This window comes from Mchenga conophoros, linkage group LG17, assembly GCF_057382185.1.
Source record: "Mchenga conophoros isolate Kocher_MC1m ecotype Shallow Benthic linkage group LG17, M_conophoros_male_GT1.1, whole genome shotgun sequence".
NCBI classification, from domain to species: domain Eukaryota; kingdom Metazoa; phylum Chordata; class Actinopteri; order Cichliformes; family Cichlidae; genus Mchenga; species Mchenga conophoros.
The window spans coordinates 38960044-38984627 of NC_140542.1; the positions used below are offsets into that span (position 1 = coordinate 38960044).

Genomic DNA, 24584 nt, shown 5'->3' on the forward strand with positions numbered 1-24584 from the left:
CAGTATAGAAATGTTCATCAGAATCCTAACACAGCATCATTAATGAGAATAAAACGATCTTTTCACCATTGTAAGACAAAATCCTCCTTTTCTTTTTCTACCAGTAAACACAGAAATAGAGTTGTTAAAAATCTACACCCTGGAAGGACTTTTACAAAAGTTCAGTTTTCAGTTTATATGGGAACGAAAATCATAGAAAAAAAGATTTTCTATGTTTTTTATACCTAAACACTAATGTGCCTGTGGACAGGGCCTCAGAATCACTCACAATAAGCAGCAGCTCAGCGGTCCCCAACCCGCGGGCCATGGACCGGTACCAGTCCATGAGTCGTTTGGTACCGCGAGAGTTGAGGCTCGGGTGGTTTTCAGGATTTTTATCGTTAACTCAGTTTCCCCGGGTCTTTTCCCACGTTGTCGTTGTGTGTCTTATTTTGAAAGAAATATTTACCCGTTACCATAGCGACCAGAGAGCATTAAGGGGCAGAGGAGGATGTTGCTGGCGCATTTCAGAAGTACGCTGCTAATAAAGTTACACAATTACACAGTGAATTTGCATTTATTATTATGTTTACAAAATAGCACCGTTTTTGTCTTCGTCATATCATTTTATTTTGTTGAATTTACCCGCGACACCTTAAAGCCCGGCCTGTGAAAATGTTGTCTGACATTAAACCGGTCCGTGGTGCAAAAAATGGTTGGGGACCGCTGGATTGGATTATTAGATGACTACTTATTGGCCTAAACACTGCCACACACCAAGAGAGTCCTGGGTTTGAACCCAGGCAGGGCCCCTCTATGTGTGGTGTGCATGTTCTTTAGTTTACCACAAAGTCTACTATGGAAAAGACATACTAGTCCTCTAATAACATTAATGAACACTTTCAGATGCAGCACGCTTTAAGGAAAACTTTAAATCCAAACTAAAAAATGAAGGACAAGATGAGAAAGTTCAAAGGTTAAATTATAGCTGTATCCCCTAATGGAAATATTACAGTGTGGAAACTTGATGAGAGAGATGCTTGCCCAGGCACACTTTCTTGTAAGCCCTAGGAAACAGACTCTAATTGAAGGTCAGCTAAATACTCAGAGCTCCGTTAACTGTGTGTGCACTTATGTGCGCATAAATATGCAGAGTCACACACAAATGGCAGTGTGCATTCAAGTGCACTCACACAGACAAGCACTAAACTAATCCACAGACAAACAGAGAGATGGAGAGACAGACCTGATCAGGTCACAACTGGTTAGCTGTGATCTGCATGGGAATGAGGTCATTAGGTCTGTGGGACTTACAGATATTATTTAATTTGTCCAGCCTTCAGCACAGCAGAGTCTAATCTCTCTCTCTCTCTCTCTCTCTCACACACACACACACACACACACACACACACACACACACACAAACATCTCCCTGCACAAACTATCACCTCGCATCCAACCTCACTGTACTTAAAAACATACAACAATCTTCTCCACTGCAGTCTCCAGCTTCATGACCCAAACACTCACTGGCATAGCTACTCTCACTTACACCAATCCAGTAAAATCCCAGCTAAGCATCACCAGCTAAACCAAATCCCTTTGGCTAGAGGTAAAATCCAGTGGAGTGTCCCACCTAAACACACATTACTTTATTGATTCACAAACGCCTTACAGCCTGGGCTTACGGAGAGCTTTCCAGAACATCGTCTACTTTAGTGGTTCTCAAACTTTTCACAATGAGCACCACCTCATAAAATATATGGCTCTTAAAGTACCACCTTTATGACCTACATTAAAGTACAATAGTATATTTATTTTAATTGTCATAAACATGATGTGATAATAATAACAACTGTACTGCATTAAAACATTCACAGCAGGTGGGATCGCCAGTCTTTAAGTGATGACGTATGAACCCTGCTTCCGGGGCCAGTCTACTTTGTGTTTATTAAGGCTGTTGTGTTTTCAACATGTTTTAATGCTTTGTATCTTCTTCTATTTAATCTGAACAAGCCTCTACAAACAGTCAGTGATCACTGTCGGCCTCTCTCGGTTTTTATTACCACTGTTCATTTTAAAGCTCAGTTTTTAAAACCCTGCATGTAACTACAGCCCCAGCCCATGCAGCAGTATATTAATGACTAACCTTGTATTGTGGTACAGTTGTTCTCCTGACTGAAGTTTGGTCCGTTTACAGCATCCTGCCAGCCTCACATTAACTTTTATCGAGTGGAAAAAAGTTAGCGTTCATCCTCCAGCTTCACTGTGTTTATGCTAACATAGCTGTGTAGCTAGCCACTACGTAGCACATCATTATATAGCAGCTAGCCCAAGTTCAGTAACCCTACAAACGTCACTGCTGTTTAGTTGTCTGTCTTAATTTATGTAGGAAGTGATAGCAGAGCTGTACGTTTGAACTTTTCAGAAATCCCTCAATCAGAACATGGAGTATTATTTATTCTTAACATTTTTTGAGAGATTTCCCGCGTACCACTAGAGGGAGCCCGCGTGCCACAGTTTGAAAATGACTGGTCTACATGTTGTTTCGGTGTACTGTCACCAGGGGGCAGTGTCAGAAATAAATGGAACAATCCGGTTGTTCAGTCTGACGTCACTAGCCGTGTCTGGGCCTAAACTCCGCTGCAGGTCCATATATCAAACGATCACTATGGCATTACTGAGAGTTGAAAAACTGTCTAAAGTCTTTCATCTTTAATAAAATGATCAGCGTTCTGCTCTACCAGGTGTAACAATTGAGTTTAACATCCAGGCATCCATGAAAACGGAATTTATGACATTTAACGGAGTTAGAAGTTAGCAGGGAGTTAGCTCGCTAGCTTCTATCTAAATACAATATAACATGTCCTGACTGCCGGGTTTTGGAAACAAATTAAAACGTACAGCTCTGCTATCACTTCCAGCATAAATGAAGACAGAAAACTAAACAGCAGTGACGTTTGTAGGGTTACTGAAGTTGGGCTAGCTGCTATATAATGATGTGCTACGTGACCGCTAGCGACACAGCTATGTTAGCATAAACACAGAAGCTGGAGGATGAACGCTAACTTTTTTTCCACTCGATAAAAGTTAACGTGAGTGTTCTCGGTGGTCAGGAACAAATGTAATCGCATGGCAGGATGCTGTAAAAGGACCAAACTTCAGCCAGGAGAACAACTGAGATAATCCATCCACAATACGAGGTTAGTCATTCATATACTGCTGCATGGGCTGGGCTGTAGTTACATCCTAAGGTTTTAAAAACTGAGCTTAAATAAATGATTAGCGGTAATAAAGGGAGGTCAATAGTGATCACTGACTGTTTTAGGAGCTTTTTGAGATCAAATAGAAGAAAATACATAACATTAAACATGTTAACAACACAAAAGCCATATTAAACGCAGACTACTTTAGACCCGGAAGTAGGATTCGTCGCGTCATCACTGAACAACCGGATAACGTGTATGACATGAGTCATCGTTGTGGTTCTCTCTGCTCTGTTTAACTCATTTCCTTTCATTTGAACTTTTTAAACAGTCGCCCTTCATCTTACACACAGCACCATCTTCTACTGTCCGTTTGTTTTTTGTTGGTCACTGGTTGCAAATCTAAAATTGCTCCATTTAGCAAAAGAGCTACTAAAATGAACAAAAACGTGGTTACATGAATTCTGCTTCACGCAGCACCCTCTAACCAAATATGAGCGTTTTCACTTGTAAGAACACGGCTGATGATACACGACAACTTCAGACCTGAACTGATTCTGGTGACATTTTTTGGACTTTTTGCCTAGAAACATATGAAGAGTGATATTTGAAGATTAATACCAGTCTCATGTCAGGGCATCAACTTTAAAGTTACAGGTAAGAGGTGATTAGCATAGCTTAGCATAAAAACTAAAACCAGGAGGTAACTGCTCTGAGCTCTCTCACAACATTTATATAATTTCTATATTTCAGCTTACCCATTACCCAAGCAGTACTTTACCATAGGGTTGCCAACTCCCTGAAAAAATAAATAAGGGACACCTCGTGGCCAGGGCCGGGCAACCCAGTTGTCTTCACCCTTCCCAGTGTGGTAGCTCTTTTTTGTGTGTGTGAAATTATTTTTTAACCATTTGACTTGAATTTGATTTAAGCAGATGCATATTCTTTGTGATATGACCATATGGGAAACAAATGATCATTTAGCCATTTATTTTTAGCTCAAAATGACAACATTAACACAGTAAAACAGGTCTCTTTCTTAAACAGAAGCCTGTCATGCTTAACTTTTGAGAATATAAGTAAATCTTTCTTTAAAAGAACTCTGTCCTGCTTAACTTAAAATTATATAAATTAATAGAAAGCAATAGAACGAAAAATATTCTTGTAACTATGCACATTTAGTACATTTGGCTTCAGTTGAGGTATTATTTCAGCTTTTCTAATGCTAATCAGCTGCTCCTGTTTGTAAACCCACTTGTTCCCATGATTACGCATCATAACTCATCATCATTATTCATCTATGTATTACTTTTATGTATTAGTGATCTATTTGTTGTAATCATCCATCCTTGCAGTTGTTTATTACACAAAATAAATTATATTATCACACTTCTGGCCACATAGCGCTGATATTCACTGCACATGCCCATTTTAACCTTAACCAGAGGGTTTAAAAAACAAACCAGTGTTTACATACCATATCTGCTTCTGCCGTGGCCTGGTGGACAAGAAATTGGTTAAGGGTTCCCCGAGCTTTCACGCCCCTCATGTTCTTCATGTGCCCACCATTAGAAGCATGCCTATGGAAAAAGTGCGCCGGCACACAGTGCAGTGCGCTTTATAGGTGTTATGGTGACCTTTTCCAGCCAGGTGTTTCCCTTTTCCCATTCCTCCCTGTACTTTTGCAGCCTTTTTTTTTCCTTTCTCTGAGGGAAACAAACATTGCTGCTCTAATGCTGGGCTCACACTGTGCGATTTTTGGCCCATTTTGAGACGATTTTTGAGTCGTGCGACCGATTTGGTGATCGGCCCGATTTTGGCCTTCATCGTGCATCGTGTAGTATACGTGGGGTAACGAGAAGCGATTAACACCTTGAGCAGCTCCCGATCATCAATCGCTCGTGAGCCGCTCACACTGCTCACGCGCAAACACGTAAACGTCGGTGAAAAAGACGGCGCAGCACGGCTGTGCAGCGTGTGATCTGGACACAAGCGATGGAGGCACAACTTGTAGAACTTTGGAAAGCTCATCCGAGCCTTTTCGATGTGGCATCACAAAATTATCACGACCACAACAAACGTGAAAATAGTTGGATTTACATTGCTGCTCATTCACAGCTGTCTGATCAATGTTTTTCATTAGCAATTTAGCAAAGTTGATGGTGGTGGTGTGTCTGTGTGAGTGAAAGACGGAGAGAGCGACAGATTTTCTGTTATAACCTTCATGTTATGGAGGCACAGTGTGAGCACTCAGGTCGCATCAGAGCATCGGGCGGTATAGTGTGAGACCTGCATCGTGACCTACCAACTTCTAACCCCTGCGAGTCAATCGTGCAGTTTGAGCAGGAGCTGAATAACGCGACTGAAAAAATCGCACAGTGTCTGCCCAGCTTTAGGTGTACTGTCGTCCGAGACTTGCACCGCAGTGTCGGCGTTTGTTTCCCTGTTGGCCATGCTTCTTGTTGTGGTCATCTGTTGTCTTCCGGTATTTTCTCCGCAAGCGACCTTTCCTCGACCAATGAGACGAGCGGTAATCTGAATTGTCATACTCGAATTGTCATAAGTGTGCTGTCAGCTCATTGGTCACAAAGCAGGAGAGGGGCTGGGAATTATGTTTTCCAACAAAGCGTTAATTCCATTAACATTTATAGACTACTTTTGATTCTCACTGTATTACGGGACAAAGTGCGTCCCTTATTAGCTCAATACGGGACGTGTGCTTTTGTTTCTAAATACGGGACGATTCCGTTTTTTAAGGGACGGTTGGCAACCCTACTTTACCATAAGACACATATGTGGTGATACTGAACAAGGATATATGGTTTCTGTTGAGGTTTTGTGGACGCATGACCATCAACCATGTGATATGAACCTGTTTGCCGTTTTGGACGTGTGACAATCAATGGCAGGAGTCTCAAACTCGTGGCCCGGGGGCCCACGTCACCCCTACATGCTTTTTGTGACATTTTTGTTTGGTGGTGGTGTGCCGTGTGATTTTTCTAATGTGAAATATGTGCCGTGGCTCCAAAAACACCGAACTAGACTATCTGGTAACCATCAGAAAATAATGGCAAAATTACTTCTAAAGTCCCAGTCACTAACCAACAGACTGGTCAGTGAACCTGTGGTAACCACCTCATGCTTGGGAAAAACATGAATTCCCTAACCGGTCGGCAAAAACCTCCTGAAATCTTTGGTCACCGGCTGCGATTGACGTTCGTGCCTATGACGACTTGTTGCTTTACTGTGGCTGCATATGCAGCATCCCAATGATGCTAATCTAAGAATAAAAGATGGACACTTCAGTTTTAATTTCAGTGGACAATTATTACAGACTGCCCAGTTTTCATCAGCCTAGAAAAAAAAAAAAAGCCGACAGCTGTTTCATTTGTTCTTCATTTTCACATTTGTCTTCCATTTCAGTAATACGTCTCCCAATAATATTATTAAATATTTCTACACCCAGAATCCATTTCCCTCCTCCCCACGCTGTGTTCCTGAATGTAATTCACTGGAAGTCTAACAAGAACTCAAATGTATTTCGATAAAGCAGTAAAGCACACAATTTTCAAACTGACACAGAGAGCAAAAGATAAAGACTCAGAGAGTCTGAGTAATGCACACCCACACCTTCAGCTATGAAATGTTTCAGCAAAAAAACACCCACAGCCACAAAATGAATCTGCCTATCTGTACAGTACGAGTGTACTGTGTAATTGCTTAGGTGCTAAACGTGCTCCGTCCCAGGACCGTGTCCTACAAGTAAACTCAACTGATTTTCAAATGCAAATGGACTGTGGTGGAATGGAGAAAGGGAGAGCTTTAAAGCTCCATATTTGCATCCCATGTATCAGGTTGGTTTTTTTTCCCCATATTTAACGATGACCTGGATTTTTCTTTCAACTTCAAAAACTGGTTTAATGTTATAACATCACTATATCATAGTTGCATTTCCAGATATTTTCCCAGAGCAAGTTTAGGGGTCTCCATCCATATATTTCAGTCAGGGGAAGAGTTTATTAGCAACAGCTGTATTTGCAGAATGTGAGTGAGTCTGTGAGTTATTAGTTTTACATGCCTGTGAGCCTGAACAAACTCAGAGTTGGAAGTTGAAGAAAAGATGAGCGCACAATGGGAGCTACGGAGCTAACAAAGGAGAGACAGGAGAGAGACGGCAAAGCAGAGAGGAGCTGCCAAAACACAGGGAAGCGTGCACAGAGTGGGGCATTAAAAGCATTAAGAACAAAGATTATAACTACATGGAAACTCTGGTACATAACATGTGCAGATTTGTTCATTCGCCATCTCGACTGTTCATGAGCCTCACTCTTCAATAAAGCTGTTGTGGACTCTGGTATTTTCTCTGTCTGTTAATCAGTCTCTTTTTCTTTCTCTAAATTGAAATCTGATTCGTGACTTTGTCACAAATACCAATAACCACAGTAATACCTGTCTTTTGTTAGGTCTCTACCCCAAACAGCAATTATAGCTCATTCTTCACAAGGTAAGTGAACCCTGCAGTGACACAAGCTGTCATAAGCTGCTTGATAAATGCCTGGCGTGCGTGTTATATGCAAACTATCGCGCACCTTTTGAGATATTTTGAGGACATGCCGACTTACATTGTTGGGAGAGACTGTGAGGACACTCCTGCTCTTCCTCATCTTTCCGTAAGTATCTCTCGTGCTGTCCAAACACAGCAGCTTCACGTGCAAACCTGGAAAAGACAAATAGAGAGAATTATCATTTCGTCTTTTCTGGAAACATCCAGTTATAATAATCTATATTTTATTAGGAGTAACTCAGAGATCATGGTTTTTTTAAAGAAAAAACACGTTTTTACTGCTTGTGCCTGTCACCTGTACACAAACACACATGCACCAACAATGAGTTTAGGATTCAGGCTCATCTTTGTTTGAGAAAAATAAAGCAAAGCAGTCGAAACAGCCTAGCCTCAATATTGCTCCTATGAGTGTCATGCATCAGCGCAGTAGCACCAGCATGCAATAATGTGCAAAATTTTCTTCCCATAAAAAACAGACCAAGAGAGGAGCTGGCTGGCAACTGTGGCGACGCGATGGCTCTAATGATGCATTGATTTTTGTTTATCTGCATTTCCTACGATCTCCCCAGTCCTCCAATAAAATCTGACTCATGTAGAAAACAAATAAAACCAATTTTCAAATTTCATTGAAATTGGAATTTGGTGTTGAAGGAGGATGAAATGAACAAGATTATTAGTTCTTACAAGAGACAAGATACAGATCGCGTCTAACAAATTTATTAGACCACCACAGAGGTTTAAGGTTTATGCCACAGCTTCTCTAATTTAACAATATTGATAATTACCTAAATCACTTTTTATGTTTCTTTAATCGTTAATCCACCAGCATGAGCAAGCTCTTTAATCATGGGGTGGCTGTAGCTCAGGTGGCAGAGCAGGTCAGCCACTAATCAGAAGATCGGTGGTTCGATCCCAGGTTGCCTCCTGGCTGCATGCCAAATATCCTTGGGCAAGATACTAACCCCATGTTTGCCTACTGGTGGTGGTCAGAGGGCCCGGTGGCGCCAGTGTCCGGCAGCCTCGCCTCTGTCAGTGCGCCCCAGGGCACACTGGGCACTGACACCCACTGCCAGTGTGTGAATGACTGAATGTAGTGTAAAGCGCTTTGGGGTCCTTAGGGATTGAGTAAAGTGCTATACAAATTCAGGCCATTTACCATTTATAATCAAAATGATGCTTTAAATTCTAAAGTATAAATGCAGTACAGTGGGTTCAGTTCCACCATCAGGCCGGGATCTTTCTGTGTGGAGTTTGCATGTTCTCCCCGTGTCTGCGTGGGTTCTCTCCGGCTTCCTCCCACAGTCCAAAGACATGCAGTTAGTGGGGTTAGGTTAATTAAAAACTCTAAATTGCCCGTAGGTGTGAATGTGAGTACGAATGGTTGCGTATGTCTATGTGTTAGGCCTCTGACAGACTCCAGGGTGTACCCTGCCTCTCACTCCAAGTCAGCTGGGATAGGCTCCAGCTAGGGGTGGGCGGTAGAAACGATATGAATTTGGCAAACGGTAGAGGTTTTGCTTATACCGCTCTACCACGATAGCGCATGTTGATGGTGTCATCAAGCTGCACCTGTTTTGGTCGAAAGCATCGCAGCGGCTGCAAGCATGGAGCTTACACGTGGGGAGGAGGAGGTGCGATGTTGCTCATATGCACCTGGTTTGGGTTTAAGCAGTCGGATGTTAAGCAGAAAAATATCATCTGCAAATTATGTCGAGTGACAGTAATCGCGAAAAGACAAAGCACGTTTTGGAATATGAGGAAAGCCAAAACCGTGGTTCGGGGGGTTGGGAAGTTCGTCTGTAACTGGAAGGTTGCCGGTTCGATCCCCCAGCTCTCTCCGTCCTGGTCGTTGTGTCCTTGGGCAAGACACTTTACCCTACCGCCTACAGGTGATGGTCAGAGGGGCCGATGCCTCGCTTCTGTCAGTCTGCCCCAGGGCAGCTGTGGCTACAACTGTAGTTTGCATGCACCAGTGTATGAATGGGAGAGTGAATGAATAGTGGAATTGTAAAGCGCTTTGGGTGCCTAGAAAAGCGCTATATAAATGCAATCCATTATTATTATTAATGCTGAATTCTCTGGCAGCTGCTCTATTCCCATGTTGTTGCAGTATATTAATGACTAACCTCGTATTGTGGATGGATTATCTCAGTTGTTCTCCTGACTGATGTTTGGTCCGTTTACAGCATCCTGCCATGCGATTGCATTTGTCCCTAACCATCAGGAACCCTCATGTTAACTTTTATAGAGTGGAAAAAAGTTAGCGTTCAACCTCCAGCTTCACTGTGTTTATGCTATGCTAACATAGCTGTGTCGCTAGCGATCACGTAGCACATCATTATATACCAGCTAGCCCAACTTCAGTAACCCTACAAATGTCTCTCCCAGTGATGCCGCAGTGTTCTACGGAGCCCCGCATGGGACATGGAAGAAAAAAAAATTAAGACTGACTTTTGCGAGATCTCGCAAAAGTTGAATTCCAACAATGGCGGCAGCTACTTAGTTGTAATATTACTCTTTCTGGCTCACAAAATACACTTTTAAGATATTTTGTAGTTGTGTAAATGTCAGATACCTGCTCGGTTTACAAGACATCACATATTTGCAAAAGTGCTCCGACGTTTTCGGAGATCTGACATCCACTAGCTCGAAGCTAACGGGAGGTCGAGACCTACTACAGCCGGGAGGAACACCGCTTTCCCGGCACATCGTGCCTCGACCTCCCGGTCGGCTTCGAGCTGGCGGCCTCCGAAGAATGCGGCTAAAACTTTTGCGAGATCTCGCAAAAGTTCCCCGATGGATAAATATTTTTTTTTAATCCATGATTCTTTGTTTTTTAGATGAACTGTTTTACACTTGTTTTGATTAAGATGCCAAATGATGGTTATTTACTTCCTCAACAGAAGTATGTGTTCTAGTCGTTGACCGTTGGGGAAGATATATATATATATATATATATATATATATATATATATATATGGCTGTTGGGAATTAAAGATTCAAATTCAGTCTGCTACAGGCAAAAAATATATTAAAAAAAGAAGGTAAATTCTCACCACACTAGACGACGATGGAGAACAGCATGAGGACTTCATGTAACTGGAGATAGCCATAGCTGTAATCATTAGTCTTAGGTTGAAATGTGCAGATACAGCATGATATGGTCAAGTGGGCAAAACCCTAACAATTAACAAACATATCTCACTAATGTCCTTTTAGTCATATATAGCAGCTGGATAGCGTAGTGGTTAGACTACACACCTTTGGAACAGAGGATCGCAAGTTCGATTCCTGCCTGGGGCGTCTGTATCCAGTAAGGGTCCTAAGGCTAGACCCCCTATGCTAAGCAAGCCTACCGCAGACATGAGCGAGACAGATAAATATGAAGGCATGCCGGCTCGGACGTTGCCCGGATCAACAAGGTCCGCGTCAGGTGTTGAGGAACCAGGGCACCCTGACGAAAAGTGGGCTACTGGAACAAGAAGGCATCGGTGGGCAAGGGACGAAAACAGGGCGTTGTTGGAATGCTACTACGCAAGTAACCCCGGCGGAAGGGGCTACATGAATAGGATGAGGGACCTATGGATTCTTCGATACCCAACATCCACAATGACGGCGAAACAACTAGTAGCTCAGTGTTCCAACATTCGAAAGAAGGGACTGCTCTCACAGCTAGAGATTGACGAGGTACAACACAAATGCTACGGCAAGGAGGAGCCAGGACGCCAGGTCAGGGGGGAGATATCATCACCCCCACCCGAGATTGGGTACATAGCCCCAAGTGCGATAGGAGAAGGATCGTTGAGTGCGAGAGGAGCTGACCTGAAAAATAGGATCATGGCCAAGCTTGAAACCTGGATCCCCCGTAGCCGGTTACCAAGATTACGTGAAGTACCCTCAGAAGGTCTGCTAGATGATGTTAATGCAGCACTACGGGCAATACCTACAACCACGATTACCGACACTAACAAGCTGATCTACAATACGGCAGCAGTGATCAGTGAGATGCTTGGCTACAAGTTGAACAGCCACAAGGGGCAGTACCCTCCATGGAGAAGGAGGCTAGAGGGCAAGATCAAAGTAGCACGGAGGGAGGTTAGCCAACTAACGGAGTTGCAGAAAGGTGCGACAAATAAGGTGCCTAAGAAATACAGCAAGCTGTCCATACCTGAGGCCTTGGAAACTGCCAAGCAAAGACTCACAGCCTTGGCCAGCCGCTTGAGGAGGTACACCAGAGAGATAGAAGGCAGGAGAATAAACCAGCTGTTCTCCACAGAACCAGCAAAGGTGTACTCTCAGTGGCAAGGGAACAATAAGAGAACAGCACCACCAAGGCTGGAGACGGAGCAATACTGGAAGAGCATATGGGAGAAGGATGCAACCCATAACGGCAATGCTCAGTGGCTAGTGGATCTGAGGGCAGACCACAGCGACCTCCCTGAACAGGGTCCAGTAACCATCACAGTGGCAGATATCCAAGAAAGGGTCTCCAGTATGAAGAGTTGGACAGCACCAGGGCCCGACATGGTTCACGCCTACTGGCTGAAGAAGCTGACTGCACTCCACGAGCGTCTGGCAGCACAAATGAACCAGCTGCTAGTTAAGGAGAGACACCCGGAATGGCTAACTGAAGGCCGGACGGTCCTGATCCCCAAGGACCCCAAGAAGGGACCGGTCCCCTCCAACTACCGACCAATAACCGGCCTCAGTACTACATGGAAGCTCCTGTCAGGCATCATATCGGCTAAGATGAACAGGCACATGGGTCAATACATGAGCGGGACACAGAAAGGAATTGGCAAGAATACCAGAGGTGCAAAACACCAGCTACTGGTAGACAGAACAATCAGCCGAGACTGCAAGACCAGACTGACCAACCTGTGCACTGCCTGGATTGATTACAAGAAGGCCTATGACTCTATGCCCCACAGCTGGATACTGGAATGCCTAGAATTGTACAAGATCAATGGGACCCTAAGAGCCTTCATCAGGAACTCAATGGGGATGTGGCGTACAACACTAGAGGCCAACTCCAAGCCCATAGCACAAGTCACCATCAAGTGCGGGATCTACCAAGGAGATGCTCTGTCCCCACTGCTGTTCTGCATAGGCCTGAACCCCCTCAGTGAGATCATTAACAAGACTGGCTACGGATACCGACTACGGAACGGAGCAGTTGTCAGCCACCTCCTGTACATGGATGACATCAAGCTGTATGCCAAGAGTGAACGAGACATCGATTCACTGATCCACACTACCAGGCTATACAGCAATGACATTGGAATGTCGTTCGGACTGGAGAAGTGTAGTCGGATGGTAACAAAGAGAGGGAAGGTAGTCAGAACTGAGGGGATTGAACTACCAGAAGGCAACATTGCAGACATAGAGGACAGTTACAAGTACCTGGGGATCCCGCAGGCAAATGGGAACCATGAAGAGGCCGCTAGAAAGGCTGCAACCACCAAGTACCTGCAGAGGGTCAGGCAAGTCCTGAGGAGTCAGCTGAATGGTAAGAACAAGATCCGGGCCATCAACACATACGCCCTGCCCGTGATCAGGTACCCTGCTGGGGTAATAGGCTGGCCAAAGGAGGAGATAGAAGCCACTGACATAAAGACAAGAAAGCTCCTTACCATGCATGGAGGGTTTCACCCCAAGTCCAGCACCCTGAGGCTGTACGCTAAGCGGAAGGAAGGGGGCCGGGGACTGGTGAGTGTCAGCACCACAGTCCAGGATGAGACAAGGAACATCCAAGAATACATTGGGAAGATGGCCCCAACTGACCGAGTGCTCAGTGAATACCTCAGGCAGCAGAAACCCAAGAAAGAGGAGGGAGACGAGGAACCATCATGGAAGGACAGGCCCCTGCACGGTATGTACCACCGGCAGATAGAGGAGGTGGCTGATATCCAGAAATCCTACCAGTGGCTGGACAAAGCTGGAATGAAAGACAGCACAGAGGCACTAATCATGGCAGCACAAGAACAAGCTCTGAGTACAAGATCCATAGAGGCTGGGGTCTATCACACCAGGCAAGACCCCAGGTGCAGGCTGTGTAAAGATGCCCCAGAGACAATCCAGCACATAACAGCAGGGTGCAAGATGCTAGCAGGCAAGGCATACATGGAACGCCATAACCAAGTGGCCGGCATAGTGTACAGGAACATCTGTGCCGAGTATAACCTAGAAGTCCCGAGGTCAAAATGGGAGATGCCCCCAAGGGTGGTGGAGAATGACCGAGCTAAGATCCTGTGGGACTTCCAGATACAGACGGACAAAATGGTGGTGGCTAACCAACCGGACATAGTGGTGGTAGACAAACAGAAGAAGACGGCCGTAGTGATCGATGTAGCGGTTCCCAATGACAGCAATATCAGGAAGAAGGAACACGAGAAGCTGGAGAAATACCAAGGGCTCAGAGAAGAGCTCGAGAGGATGTGGAGGGTGAAGGTAACGGTGGTCCCCGTGGTAATCGGAGCACTAGGTGCGGTGACTCCCAAGCTAGGCGAGTGGCTCCAGCAGATCCCGGGAATAACATCGGAGATCTCTGTCCAGAAGAACGCAGTCCTGGGAACAGCTAAGATACTGCGCAGGACCCTCAAGCTCCCAGGCCTCTGGTAGAGGACCCGAGCTTGAAGGATAAACCGCCCGCAGGGGCGCGCTGGGTGTTTTTTTTTTATTTATTTATATATATATATATATATATATATATATATATATATATATATACACATACATACATACACACACACACACACACACACACACACACTCATTGTTAAAATATATTATTGGAATCTATACACCCACACAGATGTTTTTACATGTTATGAGCAATTAGGCCTCTGCTTTGCAGTCGTCATGTCACGGATACTTGGGATAAAAATGGGAACAGTCCCAATACAATGCATAAACAATACCGCAACACATACAATAAATTTGGCTTTAACTCAATTAAAATATGTTTTTTTAGCTCATTTCCGGTTCCATCTTTTTGCTTTTCACTGTTATCAAGCGCCATAAATGTCAGCATGACTCTAGCTTCTGTCTCTCTCGCTTCTATCAACAGCGACAGATACAGAGATATTACAAATATTAACACAAAGCCATCCGTAGGATAGCTGCAGCACGTTTGCACAAAAATGTAGGCCATCACTTTTTCCACACAGGAGACAGTTTTACAGCGTAGTATTTAAACCCACTGAATTATATTCATGGACTGTGATTATTATCTGTAACATTATGCGAGAGAGCATTTACATACAAACATCTCTGAAGAAATGTTTTGCCTCCAGGTTGTTGGCCTTGCAACTCAAATCAAATCAAATCAAATCACTTTTTATTGTCACATCACATGTGCAGGCACACTGGCACAGCACATGCGAGTGAAATTCTTGTGTGCGAGCCCCACAAGCAACAGAGATGTGCAAACACAACAACACAAACGAGCAAAATACAAGAATGGCCAACCTGAAACTAATAAATATATGTACAATATATAATAGTGTATGCATTTCTGGATGTGTATACTAAATATTTTCCTACGTGTGTGTGTGTGTGTGTGTGTGTGTGTGTGTGTGTGTGTACACATTTTTACAAATTAAATAGTAAAAAAATAAAATAAAATAATAATAATAATAATAATAATAAAATATATAAAATATACAGAGTTGAATATGTGCAAAACAAGTGGCATTTATATACAGTGTGGAGTGCATAATGTTGAAGTTCCAGTAGTGAAGCTGAGGTGTCTATGACGTGTTCAGCAGTCTGTTGGCCTGATGGAAAAAGCTGTCTCTCAGTCTGCTGGTACGGGACCGGATGCTGCAGAACCTCCTTCCTGATGGAAGCAGTCTGAACAGTTTATGGCTGGGGTGACTGGAGTCCTTGATGGCAACTGATGGCATAGCTGCTATAATGGGCTAATGCAGAGCAACTGTCACACTCAACCCTAACCTGACCGTCGCTCACTGTATGAATCACGAGTTAGACCTCTCGATGGTGAGAGATGTTGCAGGCAAAGAAGAGTGACGTGCCCCAGACGACCGCCCCTCCACAGGAAAGCAGAATAATTAGGCACAAGTCTCTCACCAAAGGAGATTGTTTTCCTTGTGTGAGGAGCGAGAATATAGTGTTGTCTTAGTTTAAGAAGATAATCACATTTTCAAACTTATGCTACTAAAATGCTTCACTTCATTTTGTTAATTTATTAGGTTTGCAGCTCTTTGCGCAACTAAAATCATCTCATATTAACGTTAAGTGGCACACCTGCTCAAGTGGTGCTGTCTGAAGGGGGATTTATTCTGTTAAAATATCACTTAAGCCTTTGTGTTATGGTTGATTAGATCCCCTGTGTTATGGAGAGCAACGGACAACACTGAGAATATTGTGCAAATTAATTAATTTAATTTTAATTAAAGAGATTGAAACATTCTTATAAGCGTTTGATAGAACAGCTCCACTTGCAACCCCGGATAAGACTGATGTAAAACTTTGGTTTAAACTCTTAATATTCTACACTACATTGACAGCAGCACTAAATAATAAATACTCCAACACAGTAAAGCAGACGGTAGTTTTTTAAATGTTTCAAGAATATCAGCCTTTCTGATTTTTTTTTCCACAAATCACACCCTGCCTCTGCTTTTAACCCACTGTTAGAATATTATTTTAAACATTATGTAATAACATTACACAACCTTACTTTAAAAGCAGTGCTGGTATCTCACCACTTTTTAAGTCTGTAAAAAAATGGTGTACTCATCTAAAAAGACAAAGTGCTAATTCTGTCAAACAGTTTGTTTGAAAATGTGCACAAAGTGACTGAATGGTAGACAAATGATTGCAAACTCATGCGAAGGCGTTGGAGCATGCACGGGAATCATAAGGCACATGCTAATCAGTGCCATTACCTGATCTTTTCAAATAATCTTGCTAATCTTTGTGAGTTATCTCTCTTTCCTCTGCAAATGACAGTTTTTCTTTTTGTAATTGTTCCTCTTGGTAAGACGTCTTAATGAACCAACCGGCTAATGAAACCCAAAACAGCCTTAATGCTTTGGCACACTTTAATTCCCCCATTCTAATCATTCAAAAGCAGCAGATAAGATAGACTCCACAGTCATCGAGTCTCTCTAATGAACAATTCAAGTAGCTGTTAAAAAACCTCAAGAATTGTTCCTCAAGTGACCTGGGAGGGTCGCTCTTTTTTTTGTTCCCAGGATATTGGCAGACAGCGAGATGAGCTTCAGTAGTGACAGAAAATGGGCACAGAGGGAGAGGCAGACAGAGAGAAAAAGAATGAGAATTGTGAGGAGACGATGTCTAAAAGGACGGGCAAAATTGCACGAGTAGGTGTTTGGAGAATGAGATGAAGATGAAGGTGTAGAAGTGCAGAAAGCTACATGCAAGCGAGACAGATGATTCTGTGAAACAGAGGAGACAGCGAAGAAGACTAGATCAAGTATTTCTGTGCAGAAATAAGACTATTCTATTCCTTTCTAAGAGTTCAATTACAAGATTAGTATAAAACTCTCATGTCTGTTTGGGAAATCTATGGATGAAAAAACAGGAAGAAGCTACCACAGCTCTCCAGCTCGCTTGTTTTAACCACTAACATGTACCCCTCCCTGTGTCCTGCTGTACTTTATCAAATGTCATTTTAGTCTGTTCCTAGGTGGTTTCATAATATACTATCTATATTATGATATTTAAGTTTTGCGGATCTAAAGAGGGATCATTATGAGATCGTTATTATGGGGAAATAAAAATGATGCAATACTTTTATAAAGTGTTATCCGGTCTTTAAATCTGATGTCATTAGCCTTTTCTGGGTCCAAACTCCGATTTAGGTCCCAAAGTCAAACGAACACTGCGGTATCACTGAGAGTTAAAAGCTGTTTAAATTCTTTCATCTTTAATAAAATGATCAGCGTTGCTGCTTTACCAGGTATAACAATTAAGTTTAACATCCAGGCATCCATGAAAACAGGATTTATTAAATTTAACAGAGTTAGAAGTTAGCAGGAAGTTAGCTCGCTAGCTTCCACCTAAACATGATATAGCATGTTCTGACTGAGAGATTTCTGAAAAAATGAAAACGTACAGCTCTGCTATCACTTCCAACATAAATGAAGACAGAAAACTAAACAGCAGTGACGTTTGTAGGGTTACTGAACTTGGGCTAGCTGCTATATAATGATGTGCTACGTGATCATTAGCGACACATCTATGTTAGCATAAACACAGAAGCTGGAGGATGAACGCTAACTTTTTTCCACTTGATAAAGGTTAATGTGAGGCTGGCAGGATGCTGTAAAACAGATTAAATAGAACAAGATACAAAGCATTAAAACATGTTGAAAACACAACAGCCTTAATAAACACAAATTAGTTTGGACCCGGAAGCTGGGTTCATCACATCATCACTTAAAGACTGGATAAATTAGGGCTGCTCAATTAATCGAATTTTAATCACGATTACGATCTGGGCTTTCAACGATCATTAAAAATGACTGAGCCGATTATTAGCCCCTCCCTCGTGCTTTACTCTCGCGCTGCTCCGTGTGGCAAAGCACCTCTCTGCATTTTGAACATGCATCGCAACAATTAAGAGGACCCGAGGAAGCTCGGAAAGCTAAGCAGAAGTTATTTGGAGAGGAGAGTGACTGCCGTTGGTTGAAAAGAGAGGTAAAAAAAAAAAAAACTTCAGTGGTGTGGAAACATTATGGGTTCGTGGAGTCAGACGTGGATCAAGTAGACACAGTGTGTAAACTTTGCTACGGTGTCATAGCTGCACCACAGAGCAACACTGCAAAGTTCACTAAACATAGATGTTTACATTTTTCATTTATTTTTTATATTGCAAACATTTGCACTGTTATCAGTATTTGCACACTATTTTATATTATTTTTTAAAGTCATTATTCAATACATTGTTATTGTTAACCCTTTAAATCCCAGTAGAACTGGAACGCGTAAGCTAGCGCAATAATTTGTTTTGCATATGAAACCGGAGGAGTTGTACTTATATCTTATGTCATCAGCTTGTCCTCGGTCACGGTTTCCTTCCACATAAAGCTTTGCAAAAATTGCATAAAAAGCGCTTGCAGGAACAAAAACATAATATTCCAGAAACAGGCTTTGCCAATCCGATCAGCTGTTCCTAACACTTCCCACATTGAAAAAGACGTCAACGCGAACTATCGGACGTCCGCCATTTCCTGTCCGAAACCGGAAGTGACGTCATTTTCGCGGAAAATGTAGTTTTTTCCTTGTAGGCCTTAAAAGCCTATACTGGTGTTTTTATAAGTCATGTTTGACTCTATACTTTTCTGAATAGTTTCTGGGATGCTTAGAACTCGAATTGCACTGCTGGAAATAGTTTATTTTGATGCACCTGCTGTTTTCTTTGCAAATTTGCATCATAGGATTGTTTTTTGTTTTTTCTGCAGTATATAAAAATTGCTGTATCTCCAAAATAAAACTATTAAGACACTCAAAATAAATTTCCTGTGGTGGGAAACTATTTTTTTTCAACTTTTTTGTATTTAAAGTTTTGAGAGATAAGCCTCTTAAATTTCCCCAAGTAGAAATATATGTAAAAAAAACAAAAACGATTTTCAATTTTTTTGTAGTTTATTGCACTTTTTTGCAATTAATGTAATTACTATGGACTTAATGCATACATATTATTAAAATATGGGCTATAACAGTTGTATTGATGTATAGCAACTTGAAATGCTCCCAAAAATGGCTCTACAGCATGTAAAAAAATAATATAAGCTCTGGCGGACTTGGTTCTATGGTAGGTCTTAAAGGGTTAAATAAATATCGTCAAATAATTGAGATCTCAATTTCAGTGAAAATAATCGTGATTATCATTTTTGCCATAATCGAGCAGCCCTAGGATAAATGCACTCAATGTGAGATATATTCGTCCAATCGCCCAACCCTACCCTCAGGAGGGTCCAAAGGCGACAGCCTGTACTAGGGGTTTATTACCTGGACCTCACTTAAATGTCTTCACAAACCTAAAGAAGTCCATTTGCAAACAACAGATGGGATGATAGTCATGAAAGATGTTTGACCCTGCTACTAGTCCTTTTGCATAGTTAACCTGCTTCTAGCTCTACCCACCCCAGCTTTCTTAAGCTGTATTTACACTACAAATGATCTGGTGACCAGAAACCATGACTTGTATAACAGGAAACAACTAGCTGTCAGCTTCCTGTGGACACGTCTAAGCAGTCAGGTACCTAACAACACAGAGACAAGGCCCGGGTCCACTCAAGAAACTCCAGACATTCACACTGACTAATTGTGACACAGCTCAAAAAAGAGGGTGTCTCTCAAAACAGAGGAAAAGATTTTTTTTTTTTTCATTCTTTTCCAACATAACTAAAAATCATTTTTTCATGTTGGCATGGCCATGTGGCAAACTGCTGTTGAAGTTCAAGTTGAAGAAGAGAAATCACTTTAAATTCAAAAAAGTGAAAAAACATTGGGAGTGCTCTCAAAGAACAAGAAAAAAACCTTCATGTTCTGAGCTGTTTACCTTGATGGCTGCAGAGCTTATAATGAAATCAGCAACTCAAGTGCATTTTCCAAATATGCAAAACTGTTCCTGCATTAAGCTGCGTCAAGGGCAATGACGACATTTGGAGATGACATATGTCACATGATAATGGCGCCGTTGATGCAGATTATCTTTCAGCACGAGCGGACAAGACAAGCCCTCAAGATACGTTACTTTTATATAATCGGTACACATCACAACATCTTAATCCAGGTGAAGAAACAAACAAACGAGCATATTCAGCTGTTGTCTTCAAACACGGTTATTTCTGGCCTGCTGCGACAGCATATCACCACTCTGCACCTTCAAGAGATAATAAATGTTGAAGGATAAAATCTAAAGTCATTTGTCTAACTTTGACAGCAGACCATTAACAATTACTGTTGGCTAACATTAAAATGAGTTAATATCGAGGACAGCTTAAGGGCATACAAACTTTTTTATTGCAAAGAGAGTAAAAAAAATGATGTTTTGAAGAGGACGTGCGCATTTCCACCTCCACATTTTCATTTTTGTACTCCACACGAGTAGCTTTGCATAATCCACAGCTCAAAAATAATCTTTATGCTATAGCATATTGGGCCTTTGTGCAGCTTAAAGGCCACCCTCCTTTTAAGCCAGGTTTCGTCTGAACTCATCTGCTACTTGCAAACAGGAGATCTGAACAGCAGGTGGGCGGGGCTTCTGTGCTCACAGCCAGCGCTCTGGAGGACATGTGCTCAGTTTGAATCCATACAGATCAGAGTAAATCCTAAAGAGTTCTGATGGTATGGTTAAACATAATGCACAAACGCCCATATTTCCATTTTAACACAAAATGCAGTCAGTGTATTTTGGAAGGGTTTGGTTGTTTAGAGGGAAAACCTGAGAATCATTTCTCTAATAATAAGCTGCACTCATTAATCCAAATGGCTCCAACTACATAATTACTGAATTTGTTCATAATATATGTCTTTAATATATATTCTATAAAGAAACTCATCATTTCGCCATCAGCAAATAATTAGTGCAAACAGGAAATCTGTGTTTCTGAAAATTGTGATGGGCAGCACAGATGCAGAAAACAGTTTATGAACACAGATTAGCTCTTTACCCTCAGGGGATGTAGCACAATAGTGTGTGTGTGTGTGTGTGTGGGGGGTGTCCTAATTAGCGTTACTTCAGCCTAATTAACAGCATTAGGAAAGACAGGTGTTGAGACCAAACACAAGCACACACAAACATTAGCAGGATTTCCATTACCCCAACAAAACAATATATTCCGTGTGCTCTTTGCATGAGAGCGACATGAAAATGCACCGGCTCCTTTGTGCTTTGCTAATAACATTAGTCACTCACCCAGCAGTCAGAATGAACTATTGTGGCTGAGTAAAATTACCATGCCATGCCTCATTAAAATTGCGGACCTCTCTGTGACGCAGTCTTCCCTCTGGCTTGCAGCCACACTGAAAATATAGCAGAGGTGGTGGTAACCCTGAGCTCAACATCACAACTTTGGAAGGAGTCTTCTTATAGCAAAAGGCTGATTGTGACCACTGAAGCTAGTTTTTAAAGCACACCATCCTAATGCTGGGCAAGATCAAATCTTGCTTCCACAAATACCTAAATACTGCAAGGCATCAATATGTTGCCTGGCGGTACCTCTCAAGCATGTATCAAATGCAACCAGCAGCTACCATATTTCTCTAGCATCGTGCGTATAAGTGCTCTCTTTTTAGATGAACGCATGAAAACAAAGAATGCAACTGCAGGCCATTTACATGTACTAATCAGATTAACAGTGGACAGCCAAGATGACATATGTCCTTGCTGGCGGCATAGCATGACATGCTAGTGTTTACATTGCTGAATATATGTCGACTCACCAACTAACATGTATGTTTTTAGACTGTAGGAGAAAGCAGAGTACTGGAAGAGAAGCTTGCACAGGAAACTCCAGGTAGGAAACTGTGAGGTAACAGTGCTAAGACCTGCACTTCTGTGCCATCTGCTGCAGACAAGAAGGATTTGCAACATTTTTTTGATAGTAACGTTTGGTTAAGGCTGGAGGAACATAGACGTCTGGGTTAAATATTGAGAAAAGCAGGAGATGAACTGAGAAGTAGTCGTCTCTCTATTGAGGAAAAATGAAACCAGAACTGTAATGCAGGAAACCGCAGTACTGTAATCAGAGACGAGCAGTAACGCGGTACTGTAATCCGATTACTTTTTTCAAGTAATGAGTAAAGTAAGGGTTTACTATTGCAAAAAAGTAATTCAATTACTGTTACTTTTCCGTGAGCATGCTGCGTTACTAAACCGTGATGTTGTTTGATGTATGAGCGTGCGACGTCCGTGGCAGCAACAGACGTGTGCAGATCAACAATGGATAATGTGGCGTGATGCAGCGTTTGAAGCTTGGAAGTACTCACATTACTTTAAGTTTGATTCTGTACAAAGTGACAAAAACATAGTATCCGCTGTGCACTGTTTGGGAAGAAAACTTCTTTCTACAGCGAAAAATCTGAGCGAGCAGCGAGCACGCTGCCACGGGAATGTGACATTCACAGAGAAACACCGGATCCCCCCACTGACATGACCACTGTGGACAAACCTCCACCCGCCCCACTCCTGCTAAACAGGTGACAATAGATTTAAGAGCGACAGGACTCAGTGCTGCTGAGTCTTTGATTTTATTCTTCTGTTTACTTTGTTCTATTGTGAGCGGCTATGATGTTGAACCCAAACCAGTATCAACCCACGGTGACCCACGGTAACACAGGTGTCATCACCTAGTAACACTGCTTTTCATGAATATTCATATAGGGTTAAATGTATTTTTCAGACATTCACCGCAATATAAAGCCATCAGTCAGCAAATTAGTCGAGTATGGTATAACCTGAAAAACCCACCCGATTCACTTTCAGGTGACAAAGCAAAATGTGACAAGATGTTCTGTCACATCTCTTCTCGTACCTCTCACACACACGTTGTGGTGTGTAAGTGACGTCACTGAAAACGAGCTGCAATAGAGCGTGTTGTGAATCGGACTAATAGAGCAAAGATAACAAGCTCTGCCTGACTGTTCTGTTGATTGACTGATTCAGTGGGCACCTGACAGAGGACGAGAAACAGGCTGTCAACATTTCACTCTACCAGTCTTCTGCTGTCCATGTTTGTGGCGCAGTTTTGTTACGACCAACCTACTGACTCTGACAACTGTGCCATTTTCTCTAGCACCATCATTAGTTGGTTATAGTTATTTTAATTAATCACAATGCTTCCACTTTAAACCAAAGTTATTTTTTTCTTGCTTCTGAATAGCAGAATGAGCCAGATGACAGAACTTTGTATTCACAGGGGAAAGCGTCCAGCAAAATTTAGCTTGAAAACAAACAAACAAACAAAAAAATGCTATAATGCTGCTTCTGATTGGGTGGATCTTTTTTCTTCAGTTTGCTGTTACTCTCAAAATATAGACATGAATTTGTAATATAGATGGACACACACACACACACACACACACACACACTTGTGTGTGATTAGCAGTACGCTGTCACCTCCTCCTCTCCTCCTCTCTGCTCAAGCAGGCAGGACGGATGGAGGATAAATGCATAAATAAAGTCATTTCCAGTACAAACTGGCACAGACAGGACTTTAATTTGTGCAAAAACACAGGTGTTGGACACTCGTAATGACCCCTAAACTCTCCACACCGATGTTACAGGATATAATCAAGTCATCATTTAGATTAGATTTCTAATCCTTATTACCTATACAGCTGCAAAGTTAACAGCTGTTTCCTATCATCCAAAACCAGACCTGGCATTGCAGGATGATTTCTGATTACAGATACAACATCCAGACCACTCCATAGTTTTTTAACCTAATAATAGTTTCATTATACAGTACTATTGGTGTGTAAGGGAAATGAAGGAGGCACTGACAATAATGTGGCACCAAACCCAAGCTGTTGAGTATTCTTATTTCTAGGTCTTTTTAATATTAAAGAACAAGAAATATGAAATATGTGGAACATAATTTAATCCATCATAAAGTCCTCCCAAATCCACTGTACACTCAATCTTTACATGCAAGCTATGCTCTGTAAATCCTTCAAACAGTTTAATAAAGTTTATCCCTTAGCGTAGCATATCAAGGGCATTGTACGCCACTGTACCACTGACAGATGAAGCGCATGTGGGATGGTGAACAGCTGAGTTCATCAACCAGCCACAGCCTTGAACTTTTTGCTCTGTAATATTACTTTGATGCACT

General features: G+C 42.2%; 1 protein-coding gene across 2 annotated transcripts in view; it reads right to left on the reverse strand.

Moving 5' to 3' along the window:
- pde4ba (phosphodiesterase 4B, cAMP-specific a) overlaps positions 1-24584 on the reverse strand; it is a 215974-nt gene that overhangs the window by 168178 nt on the left and 23212 nt on the right. For both annotated transcript variants that reach the window (XM_085252838.1, XM_085252837.1), the window contains exon 2: positions 7808-7902. In XM_085252838.1, coding sequence (XP_085108964.1) covers positions 7808-7902 — 95 coding nt within the window. The remainder of the gene's footprint in view (positions 1-7807; positions 7903-24584) is intronic.